Source organism: Meriones unguiculatus, chromosome 6 (assembly GCF_030254825.1).
Source record: "Meriones unguiculatus strain TT.TT164.6M chromosome 6, Bangor_MerUng_6.1, whole genome shotgun sequence".
In the NCBI taxonomy this organism is placed as follows: Eukaryota; Metazoa; Chordata; class Mammalia; order Rodentia; family Muridae; genus Meriones; species Meriones unguiculatus.
Genome location: NC_083354.1, coordinates 97,217,584 through 97,230,213, shown reverse-complemented (window position 1 = coordinate 97,230,213; position 12,630 = coordinate 97,217,584). Strand labels below are relative to the sequence as shown.

Here is a 12,630-nt window from a genome sequence, read left to right as displayed (position 1 = left end):
ACAGGAAATATGTTAACAATGGTCTTTGAAAGAAGCCATAAAAGTTTGGAATAGTTCCAAAGTTAATTATTTTAAAACCCAAGTTAAATTCAAGTTATAGTTTTCAAGGCAATACCCTATTAGGCAGGATTATGAAGAAACTGATAGAGTATAATAAAGAAAAGCCCTATTTTTTTTTTCAAGCTTTGAGAGTTAGGAAAGAACAATACCATGAAACTCTTAAGGACAACGGGATTCTTTCATGGAAGTGCACTCTTATTTAGTGCCATGGTAGGGGCAGGAATTTTTGTGTCTCCTAAAGGGGCATTAAAATACTCCTCACTGAACATCCCAGTTTCTCTGAGTATTTGGGTAGGTTGTGCCCTGCTGAGCATGATGAATGCTCTCTGTCTTGCAGAGCTGGGGACCACCTTCCCTGTGAGTGGAGCATCTTATTATTTCCTCAAAAGATCTCTTGGATACTCTGTTGCTTTTCTCAGCCTTTGGATTAAAACTTTTACTCATTTCCTAGGCACTGGTGCTCAAAGCCTACTAATAGCTAGTTATCTAATTCAGCCTTTCTATTCTGGGTGCCCAGCTCCAGAGGTCCCAAAGAAATGCCTAGCTTTAGCTGTTCTGTGGTTTTTTGGAATTCTTAATGCTCGAGGGATGAAAACAGTGGCTAGATTTCAAACTGTCACCAGTTTGATGAAGATATTCATTCTTTGCCTCATTTCTCTAACTGGGGTGGTACTGTTAGTGATTGGGAAGAAGGAGAATGTATCCAGGTTTGAGAATGCTTTGGACGCTGAACTTCCTGATACCTCACAGATTGCAGAGGCCATTCTCCAAGTGTATTTTTCATATATAGGATCATCATTACTGATCAACATAGTAGGTAAAGTCATTCATAAAAATATCTGCCATTATGCCTTATGGGTTTCTTTAAAATTTGGGGAAAAGATAAATATGATTGCTTCATGCTTTGTAATGAAGTTCAATTTTTCTCTATATTGTGCTCCCATGTATATTCACTAAAGTGGACTTACATTTCACTGATGCCTTTTTTTTTTTTTTCAATGCAGTTTATTCAGAAACCTTGAACAATCCTCGGACCCTGGGGAAAGCCAGCCCACAGCTTAAATAGCCTCTGGGTAGCCAACCCAGGCGTGCCACGTGGGCAATGCAGAAAGGTCCACATACATGGAAGCAAGCCAGATCCTCAGCCTTAGCCAAATGTGGAATTGTTCCTGACAGAGAGCACTCACCATCGGGAAGGTGGAAGGCGGAAACCAGCTCCATCTTTAAGGCACAGCATTCCGCAGCTCTCTACAGTTCACCCTTTTTGTTTTAGACGCATCAGGCAAGAGTAGAGGTCTGATCTCTGATATTAGAAATAAATTGGGACTTTGTACCGATGTTCATTTAGGTGTCATCCACCCAAAGAACATCAGACCCGTCTGATACCTTTTTCTCAGAGGCGGGACCTGGGGCATCAACCCGCAAATCTGTCTAAACAATTTTCGAGCTGTATTTTAGGTAATTGGAGTGGAGAATTCGATACTACGATGGAGCAACTGAGAGTGGCCATTGTCACAGTAAATTCTACCAGAGTGGACGCAGGACCAGCCACAGGATTATCAACATGGATTGCTGCAGCCATGAATCATCTGAAGGAATGGGCGGGCATGGGAGCATTAGCAGGCCTTCTGGTGTTGGTCTCCTTGGTTTGCCTGTGGTATAGATGCAAGATTAGAGTCTCACAACAGTGTGATGCAGCCATGATCACTCAGGCCTTTACAGCCATTGAAACAGGACATTCTCCCCAAGCATGGTTGGATACCATAAAAAGCTAAAATGATACGCTCAGGATGCGAGGCTAAGCACTGCACTCAGGGTCAGCAGCTTTCGACCCAGAGAAGAGCATGTCTGATTGCACTGATGCCTTTTTTATAACCTTAGAAATATTAAGAATTTTGAATGAGAGAATTGAGATATTTTTATACTCTAGATCTCACCATCTTGAAGTTAATTAATTATATAAGCAATATATTAGTACACTCTTAAAGCTGTCACAGATCTCGAGTTTTAATATACTTCATCTTAACTTTGAAACTGTTTTCTTCCTAGAAATGCCCTCTATCAAGCTTGTGGCTCATCATCACTCAGTATATTTGCATTGAAAACTACATTGTACTTGTTTATATGTATGTCACTGGGAGTAGTAAAATACCAGTTATATTTTATTCCACACATATCTTAAAGGACTTTCTGTTTGCATAGAGTTAACTAGACATTCTAAACTGATACTTCATACTATCATGAGCATCTCAGCTGTCTCTGGTGTTTTTATACTAGAGACTGGGATAATAGAATACAATAGTATTTTTTATCGAGCAATAATGCTCAGCCTGATGTCACAAAAGAATTTAATAATAATTGCATAAAATTTGTCTACAATCTCTAAAAGATTTAAAGAAAAAAATCATTACATACCATGTACATTTTTATTCATTTTTCATTAATTTTTTAACATACAGAGTGAAAAGTTTCATTATGGCATATTAATATTTACATGTCTTGGTTAGAGATTTTATTGTTTTAACAAACATGACCAAAAAAGCAACTTGAGGAGGAAAGTGTATATTTCATATTAAGTTTATAGTTCCTCATCCAGGGAAGTAAAGGCAGGAGCCTTGCGACACAAACTCATGCAAAGACCATGGAGGAATGCTATTTACTTGGTCTCTCTTCATGTTTTGCTTCACATGCATCTTATACAATCCAAGACCACCTGCCCATTGGTGGCAACCCCTAGATCTCTGCCCTCTCGTATCAAACATCAATTAAAGCAATGTACTCTAGGCTTGCTCACAGGCCAAGCTAGTGGGGGTATTTTTCTCAACTAAGGTGCTTTCTGCTAAAATTACTCTAGCTTGGGTCAAGTTGGCATAAACTACTATGTGTCACTATATTTTGTCATCAATTGTTCCTATCCCCATTAGCTTTCTTCCATTCTCTCTGTTCATTTTGGCTATTTCCCTTTTTTCTTCCTGATAGTTTTCCTAACACATATATTCTGTTATCTGTTTTATTCCCCCCCTTCCACAGCATATTTCTCTTTCTGTCATATTTGTTTCATACATAAACCCATAAATGCATACATACACATACTATTTTATTTTATTGAGAGTAAATTATTTTTATTATTTTTTATAATGTATTCATTTTATATCCCGATTATAGCCCCTCTCTCATCTCCCAGTCCTACCCTTCCTCCATCTGCCCTCCTACCCCCTTGCCCTACCCCCTTACCCTAGTCCACTGAAAAGGGGAGTCTTCCTCCCCTACTGTCTGACATTAGCCTATGGAGCCTTATCAGGACTGCCTGGACCCTCTTGTTCTGTGGGCTGGCTAGGTTATTCAGCCAGGTGGAAGTGATCAAGGAGCAGGCAACTGAGTTCATGTTAGAGATGGCCCCTGCTCCCCCTTCTAGGGAACGCATATGGAGACTGAGCAGCCTATAGGCTACATCTGAGCAGTGGTTCTAGGTTATCTCCATGCATGGTCCTTGGTTATTTAATTGAAATCAAATTATCTCAGTTTTGGCCACCCTTTCCTTCCTCCATCCCCTCCCAAGTACTCCCCCCCAACTCCAAACTCTCACATTGAAATCCTCTTTTCTATAATTCTTATTCTCTCTCTCTCTCTCTCTCTCTCTCTCTCTCTCTCTCTCTCTCTCATACACACATACACACACACAACCTGTTGGTCTATTTCTGCCATTTTTGTAAATATGGATTCAAAGCTGACCATATGTGGAATTTAGTAAAAATCTATGCAGGTGAGGTAGCCTTACTAGGCCACAGAGAAAGAGGATCCAGATAGTCTTGATGAGACCTGATAGGCTAGGGCCAGAGAGTAGGGGAGGAGTACTTCCCCTATCAGTGGCCAAAGAAAGGGGCATAAGGGGAAAAGAAGGATGGAGGGTGGGATTAGGAGAAGATGAGGGAGGGGACTACAGCTAGGATACAAAGTGAATAAATTGTAAATAATAATAATAATAATAATAATAATAATAATAATAATGTTTTTAAAAAGACTATGTAGGTCAGAAAAGTGGCAGTAATATTCTTTTCTTTTTTTTTTTTTTTCAAAGCAGTTTATTCAGGAACCTTGAACAATCCTCGGACCCTGGGGAAAGCCAGCCCACAGCTTAAATAGCCTCTGGGTAGCCAACCCAGGCGTGCCACGTGGGCAATGCAGATAGGTCCACATACGTGTAAGCAAGCCAGATCTTCAGCCTTAGCCAAATGTGGAATTGTTCGTGACAGAGAGCACTCACCATCAGGAAGGTGGAAGGCAGAAACCAGCTCCATCTTTAAGGCATAGCATTCCGCATCTCTCTACAGTTCCCCCTTTTTGTTTTAGACGCATCAGGCAAGAGTAGAGGTCTGATCTCTGATATTAGAAATAAATTAGGACTTTGTACCAATGTTCATTTAGGTGTCATCCACCCAAAGAGCATCAGACCCGTCCCATACCTTTTTCTCAGAGGCGGGACCTGGGGCATCAACCCACAGGCAATCAGACATGCTCTTCTCTGGGTCCAAAGCGGCTGACCCTGAGTGCAGTGCTTAGCCTCGCATCCTGAGCATAACATTTTAGTTTTTTTATGGTATCCAACCATGCTTGGGGAGAATGTCCTGCTTCAATGGCTGTAAAGGCCTGAATGATCATGGCTGCATCACACTGTTGTGAGACTCTAATCTTGCATATATACCACAGGCAAACCAAGGAGACCAACACCAGAAGGCCTGCTAATGCTCCCATGCCCGCCCATTCCTTCAGATGATTCATGGTTGCAGCAATCCATGATGATAATCCTGTGGCTAGTCCTGCGTCCACTCTGGTAGAATTTACTGTGACAATGGCCACTCTCAGCTGCTCCATCGTAGTATCAAATTCTCCAGTCCAATTACCTAAAATATAGCTCGACAATTGTTTAGACAGATTTGCAGCACAGGAAAAATTCTCATGTTATATGCTAGTGACTCAAAGTCCAGCATATTTTCATTGGCAGCCAAGTTGAGCGATTTGCCATAGGGTATCAATTTGCTCCTGCACGAGGTCAATCCTCTGATTGAACACCATCAAGCTTCCTTTTAGTTGAGCATTAATTCCTTTATGTACAACTAAGGCATGAGCTACATTGGCTAAATGATTATTCAGGGTCTGAGCAGTCTGCCCAGTATGACTCATGGCTAATGCCCCGGTGGTAGCTCCAACAGCCGCCAATGAGATGGTAGTAACAATGGTGGCTGTAGTTCCAAGATCCCTTTTCTGCCTGAAGAGAGTCATAGTGTGAGGGGCATCAACGGGCACAGGCACCCAGTGAGGCATGCGAGTAACCAGGGCATACCTAAATTTACTAGCATTCCAGCATTGGGCAAAAAAGCAAGTATCATTACCACAATTACTTGGCTCTATCTGGCTAATAATGAATAAAAATGGGGGATATAGACAAACAGGTGTGGGCTTATAGGAAATATTATGAGAAGCCTTAACCCCCTCGTTGGAACATCCTGCATCAGTTCTAGAACTAGCAGTGGTGGTGTCCGAGGTCTGAGTAGGTCCAGGAGACCATTGCCCCCAGGGGCGAGACCTGCTCCATGCCAATTGACTAACTCCATGTTTTCCTCCACTTTTGAAAGTCATTTAAGGTTCTTAAATTATCTTTTCCCTTTTTTTTAAATTTTTCATCAATTACACTTTATTCATTCTGCATCCCCCCATAAGCCCCTCCCTCCTCCCCTCCCAATCCCACCCTCCCTCCTCCCTCTGCTTGCATGCCACTCCCCAAGTCCACTAATAGGGGAGGTCCTCCTCTCCTTTCTGATCTTAGTCTGTCAGTTCACATCAAAAGTAGCTGCATTGTCCTCTACTATGGCCTGGTAAGGCTGCTCCCCCCCAGAGGGAGGTGATCAAAGAGCAGGCCAATCAGATTATGTCAGAGGCAGTCCCTCTTCACATTACTATGTAACCCAATTGGACTCTGAACTGCCCTGGGCTACATCTGTGCAGGGGTTCTGGGTTATCTCCATGAATAGTCCTTGGTTGGAGTATGAGTCTCTGGGAAGTTCCGTGTTCAAATTTTCTTGTTCTGTTGCTCTCCTTGTGGAGACCCTGTCCTCTCCAGCTCTTACTATTTCCCAGTTCTTACCTAAAATTCCATTCACTCTGCCCAACAGTTGCCCATCAGGCTCAGCCTCTGCTTTGATAGTCTGAAGGGCAGAGGCTTTCAGAGGCCCTCTGTGGTAGGTTCCTAGGTTGTTTCCTGTTTTCTTCTTCTTCTGATGTCCATCCTCTTTGCCTTTCCGGATGGGGATTGGACATTTTAGTTAGGGTCCTCTCTCTTGCTTAGTTTCTTTAGATGCACAGGTTTTAGTGGGTTTGTCCTATGTTGTATGTCTATATGAGTGAGTATATACCATGTGTGTCTTTTTGCTTCTGGGACAACTCACTCAGGATGATCCTTTCCAGATCCCACCATTTACCTGCAAATTTCATGATTTCCTTATTTTTCATTGCTGAGTAATATTCCATTGTGTAGATGTACCACAATTTCTGCATCCATTCTTCAGTTGAGGGGCATCTGGGTTGTTTCCAGCTTCTGGCTATTACAAATAAAGCTACTACAAACATGGTTGAGCAAATGTCCTTTTTGTGTACTTGAGCCTCTTTTGGATATATGCCCAGTAGTGGTATGGCTGGATCTTGAGGAAGCGCTATTCCTAGTTGTCTGAGAAAGCGCCAGATTGATTTCCAGAGTGGTTGTACAAGTTTACATCCCACCAGCAGTGGAGAAGGGTTCCCCTTTCTCCACAACCTCTCCAGCATGTGTTGTCACTTGAGTTTTTGATCTTGGCCATTCTCATGGGTGTAAGGTGAAATCTCAGGGTTGTTTTGATTTGCATTTCCCTAATGGCTAGTGAGGTTGAGCATTTCTTTAAGTGCTTTTCTGCCATTCGGTATTCCTCTACAGAGAATTCTCTGTTTAGCTCTGTTCCCCATTTTTTAAGTGGATTACTTGGTTTGCTGCTTTTCAGCTTCTTTAGTTCTTTATATATACTGGATATGAGTCCTCTGTCAGATAAAGGGTTGGTGAAGATTCTTTCCCAATCTGTAGGTGGTCGCTTTGTTTTGATGACGGTGTCCTTTGCTTTACAGAAGCTTTTCAGTTTCATGAGGTCCCATTTATTGACTGTTGCTCTTAGAGCCTGTGGTGTTGGTGTTCTGTTCAGGAAGTTTTCCCCTGTACCAATGAGTTCTAGGCTATTTCCCACTTTTTTTTCAAGCCGATTTAATGTGTCTGGTTTTATGTTGAGGTCTTTGATCCACTTGGACTTCAGTTTTATGCAGGGTGACAAGTATGGATCTATTTTCATTTTTCTACATGTAGACATCCAGTTAGACCAGCACCATTTGTTGAAGATGCTATCTTTTTTCCATTGTATGGTTTTGGCATCTTTGTCAAAGATGTCCATAAGTGTGTCCATAAGTGTGTGGGTTTATTTCTGGGTCCTCTGTTTGGTTCCATTGATCCACCATTCTGTTTCTATGCCAGTACCATGCAGTTTTTAAAACTGTTGCTCTATAGTACACCTTAAGTTCAGGGATGGAGATACCTCCGGAAGATCTTTTATTGTAGAGGATTGTTTTAGCAATTCTGGGTTTCTTGTTATTCCATATGAAGTTGAGAATTTTTCTTTCCAGGTCTGTAAAGAATTGTGTTGGTAATTTGATGGGCATTGCATTGAATCTGTAGATTGCTTTTGGTAAGATGGCCATTTTTACTATGTTAATCTTGCCACGCCATGAGCATGGGAGATCTTTCCATCTTCTCATATCTTCTTCTAATTCTTTCTTCAGAGATTTGAAATTTTTTTCATACAAGTCTTTGACTTCCTTGGTTAGGGTTACTCCGAGGTACCTTATGTCATTTGTGGCTATTGTGAAGGGTGTTGTTTCCCTAATTTCTTTCTCAGCCCTTTTGTCTTTTGTATACAGGAGGGCTACTGATTTTTTTGAGTTAATTTTTTATCCAGCCACTTTGCTGAAGGTGTTTATCAGCTGTAGGAGTTCCCTGGTAGAGGTTTTGAGGTCACTCACGTATACTATCATATCATCTGCAAATAGTGATAATTTGACTTCTTCCTTTCCAATTTGTATCCCCTTGATCTCCTTCAACTCTCTTATTGCTCTAGCAAGGACTTCCAGCACTATGTTGAAGAGATATGGAGAGAGTGGGCAGCCTTGTCTTGTCCCTGATTTCAGTGGGATTGCTTTAAGTTTCTCTCCATTCAGTTTGATGTTGGCTATAGGCTTGCTGTATATCGCCTTTACTATGTTTAGATATGTGCCTTGTTTCCCTGATCTCTCCAATACTTTGAACATGAATGGATGTTGGATTTTGTCAAAGGCTTTTTCAGCATCTAGGGAGGTTATCATGTGGTTTTTTTTTTTTCTTTCAGTTTGTTAATATGGTGGATCACATTGATGGATTTCCGTATATTGAACCACCCCTGCATACCTGGGATGAAGCCTACTTGGTCATAGTGGATAATATCTTTGATGTGTTCTTGGATTCGGTTTGCAAGTATTTTATTAAGTATTTTTGCATCAATGTTCATAAGGGAGATTGGCCGGAAATTCTCTTTCTTTGTTGAGTCTTTGTGAGGTTTAGGTACCAAGGTGACTGTGGCTTCATAGAATGAATTTGGTAATATTCCTTCTGTTTCTATTTTGTGGAATAGTTTGAAGAGAATTGGTGTTAGCTCTTCTTTGAAGGTCTGGTAGAATTCTGCGCTGAAGCCATCTGGTCCTGGGCTTTTTTTGGATGGGAGACTTTTGATGACCGCTTCTATTTCTTTGCGGGATATAGGACTATTTAGTTGATTTACCTGGTCCTGATTCAGCTTTGGTAAGTCAAATCGATCAAGAAAATTGTCCATTTCATTTAGATTTTCAAATTTTGTGGCATATAGACTTTTGAAGTAAGTCCTAATGATTGTTTGGATTTCCTCAGTGTCTGTAGTTATATCCCCCTTTTCATTTCTGATTTTGTTGATTTGGGTGGTGTCTCTCTGCCTTTTAGTTAGCCTGGCTAAGGGTTTGTCGATCTTGTTGATTTTCTCAAAGAACCAGCTCTTGGTTTCATTGATTCTTTGAATTGTTTTATTTGTTTCCAATTGATTGATTTCAGCCCTGAGTTTGATTATTTTCAGCCGTCTACTCCTTCTTGGTGTGTCTGCTTCTTCTTTTTCTAGGGTTTTTAAGTGAGCCATTAGGGTGCTTGAATGAGCTGTCTCGAATTTCTTCTTGAAGGCACTTAGTGCTATGAACTTTCCTCTTAGCACTGCTTTCATTGTGTCCCACAAGTTCGGGTATGTTTTGTCTTCATTTTCATTGATTTCTAGAAAGACTTTAATTTCTTTCTTTATTTCTTCCCTGACCCAGCTGTCATTTAGTAACAAGTTGTTCAGTTTCCATGTGTGTGTAGGCTTTTTGTTATTTCTGTTATTGTTGAGGTCCAGCTTTATTCCATGGTGATCAGACAAGATACATGGGATTATTTCAATCTTCTTGTATCTGTTGAGGCTTGCTTTGTGACCCACTATATGGTCTATTTTGGAGAAGGTTCCATGAGGTGCTGAGAAGAATGTAAATTCTTTTGTGTTTGGGTGTAAAGTTCTGTAAATGTCTGTTAGGTCCATTTGATTCATGACCTCTGTCAGAGACATTGTTTCTTTGTTTAATTTCTGTTTTGTTGACCTGTCCTTTGTTGAGAGTGTGGTGTTGAAGTCTCCCACTATTAATGTGTGGGGATCTATATGTGCTTTAAATTTTATCAATGTTTCTTTCACAAATGTGGGTGCCCTTGTATTTGGGGCATAGATGTTCAGGATTGTGATGTCTTCCTGGTGGAATTTTCCCTTGATGAGTATGAAGTGTCCTTCCCTATCTCTTTTGATTAATTTTGGTTGAAAGTCTATTTTATCAGATATTAGAATGGCTACTCCTGCTTGCTTCTTGGGTCCGTTTGCTTGGAAAGTCGTCTTCCAACCCTTTACCCTCAGGTAATGTCTATCTCTGTGTCTTAGGTGTGTTTCTTGTATGCAACAGATTGCTGGGTTTTGTTTACGTATCCATTCTGTTAATCTGTGTCTTTTTATTGGAGAGTTGAGTCCATTGATGTTGAGAGAGATTAATGACCAGTGGCTGTTAGATCTCTTGATTTTGATGTTGGCTGTGGTCATCAGGTTGTGTGCTTGGTTGCTTTTTGTTTTACTGAAGTGAGGTTATTTATTTCCTGTGTTTTCTTGAATGTAGCTAGCTTTCTTGGGTTGTATTTTCCCTTCCAGTGTCTTCCGTAATGCTGGATTTGTTTGTAGGTATTGTTGAAATTTGTTTTTGTCATTGAATATCTTGTTTTCTCCATCTATGAGGACTGAGAGTTTTGCGGGGTATAGTAGCCTGGGCTGACATCTGTGTTCTCTTAGGGTCTGCATGATATCCGTCCAGGCCCTTCTGGCTTTCATAGTCTCTGTTGAAAAGTCAGGTGTGATTCTAATGGGTTTGCCATTATATGTTACTTGGCTTTTTTCCCTTGCAGCTTTTAGTATTTTTTTCTTTGTTCTGTATGCTTACTGTTTTGATTATTATGTGGCGGGAGGATTTTCTTTTCTGGTCAAATTTGTTGGGTGTTCTGTAGGCCTCATGTATTCTAATTGGCCTCTCCTTTAGCTTGGGGAAATTTTCTTCAATGATTTTGTTGAAAATATTTTCTGGGCCTTGGAGAAGGGAGTCTTCTTTTTCCTCTATACCTATTATTCTTAGGTTTTGTCTTTTCATATTGTCTTGCATTTCTTGGACGGTCTGTGTCAGGAATTTTTCGGATTTAACATTTTCTTTGACAGATACATCGATTTCTTCCATTGTATCTTCTACACCTGAGATTCTTTCTTCCATCTCTTGTAGTCTGTTGGTTATGCTTACCTCTGTAGTTCCTGTTTTCTTCCCTAGATTCTTCCTTTCCATTATTTCTTCCATTTGTGTTTTCTTTAATTTTTCCAATTCCATCTTCAGGTCTTGAGTTGTTTTGTTTACTTCCTTCACCTGTCTGATTGTACTTTCCTGTTTTTCTTTTAATTCCTTCAACTCTGTTTCTATCATTTCATTCAGTGTTTTAAGCATTTCCTTTTTAAAGGCCATAAACTGTTTGGCTGCAGCTTCCTCTATTTCTTTACGGATGGCAATATTCTGTTTGAGTTTATCTTCCTCTATGTCTTTACGAATCTTATTTGTTTCCTCTGTTATCATCTTCATGAGCATACTTGTTAGTTTATCTTCTTGGATTTCAGTTATGGTGGGGTGTCCAGGGCTACTTGCCCCTGGGTAACTGGGTTCTGGAGATGCCATATTGCTCTGTCTTTTGTTGCTTGAGCTTTTACGCTGGCCTCTACCCATTGTGTTATCTTAGGTGTTTGAGGTTATTTTCTGGTGGTTCCTGGGGATCCTGTGGTGGAGAGAATCCCCTTTGCAGAAAGCTGGTTTTTCCTGAAGGATGTCTTCTCAGCTTTTTGGGTATAGTCCCTGGATGGCTGGTGTTTTTTCAGGAGTTGCTCACCTCAGGGATATAGACCTGGGTGGTAACTGTGGTCTTTGTTAGTCGAGAGGGTTCTCCTCTCACCCAGGGAAGTCCTGAGGGCAGCTGCCCTGTTTCTGGGTTTCTTGTTGTAAATTTAATGATCAGCTGCTGTGACCCAGTTGGACATCAGGCGAGCCTCAACTGTTTGTGCTTGTGTCTGGAGCACAGCTGAGTGCTGGCGCCTCGGCCCCACTAGACTGCTAGACTTTTTCTAGGGAAGGATTGGGTGATTTAGGTCAGTACAGTTTCCTTCCTTCCCCGTGGATTCTCTGGAGACACGGACTCCCAGTGTCTTTTTTTGCCCTGGTGCCCACTGTTCAGTGTCCGCCAGCTGGCTGGCCGCAGAAACTGCCTGTGCCTGGAGCACAGCTGTGTGATGGCGGCTCAGTCTCTGCCAGCTGTCTGGTACGCAGAAACTGCCTGTGTCTGCCTTTGCGGCTTTTGGGAGCCTGAGTGCCTCCCTAAGCTGGGTAATTTTCCAGGGACCTTTTCAGGTTGGGGGTGAGCTGAGTGCTCTGAGATCAGACCCACCGTTTCTATCTCAGGCGGCGAATCAGGTGCGCAGGTAGGCAGGGCTCTGTGCTGGAACCTGGGTCCCCGGCTCTGGCTCCGGGCTGGCTCCTGGGGTGCCCGTGGACCCCGATTCTTTTCCAGGGGATGTCTGGGTGACCTAAGGCCGGTCCCAGTCGTTTCCTGTACCCTGGGGTTATCTCTCGACTGAAAATTCCAGTCTCTGATAGTGTGGTGTACAAGGTTCAGTCTGGGACCATGACCAGAGACACTGGCTTGTGGCTCTGGGCTGGGGCTGGGGCTGGCGGCCGGCAGCCAAGCGTCTGGCGGAACCGGGATCTCTTCCGCGGTTTAGCTGGGTGAGTTAAAAGCTGATTGAATCCCCCACCATGGGGTATCCTCTCACTTGGGAAACACAATGACTGTGTTTT

At 41.9% G+C, this 12,630-nt stretch overlaps 1 protein-coding gene across 1 annotated transcript in view; it reads left to right on the top strand.

The window, feature by feature from the left end:
• The first annotated feature begins 210 nt into the window (after window positions 1–210).
• LOC110563423 (solute carrier family 7 member 13-like) overlaps window positions 211–12,630 on the top strand; it is a 30,958-nt gene continuing 18,538 nt past the window's right edge. Inside the window, exon 1 of the mRNA XM_060386155.1 lies at window positions 211–966. Coding sequence (XP_060242138.1) covers window positions 211–966 — 756 coding nt within the window. The remainder of the gene's footprint in view (window positions 967–12,630) is intronic.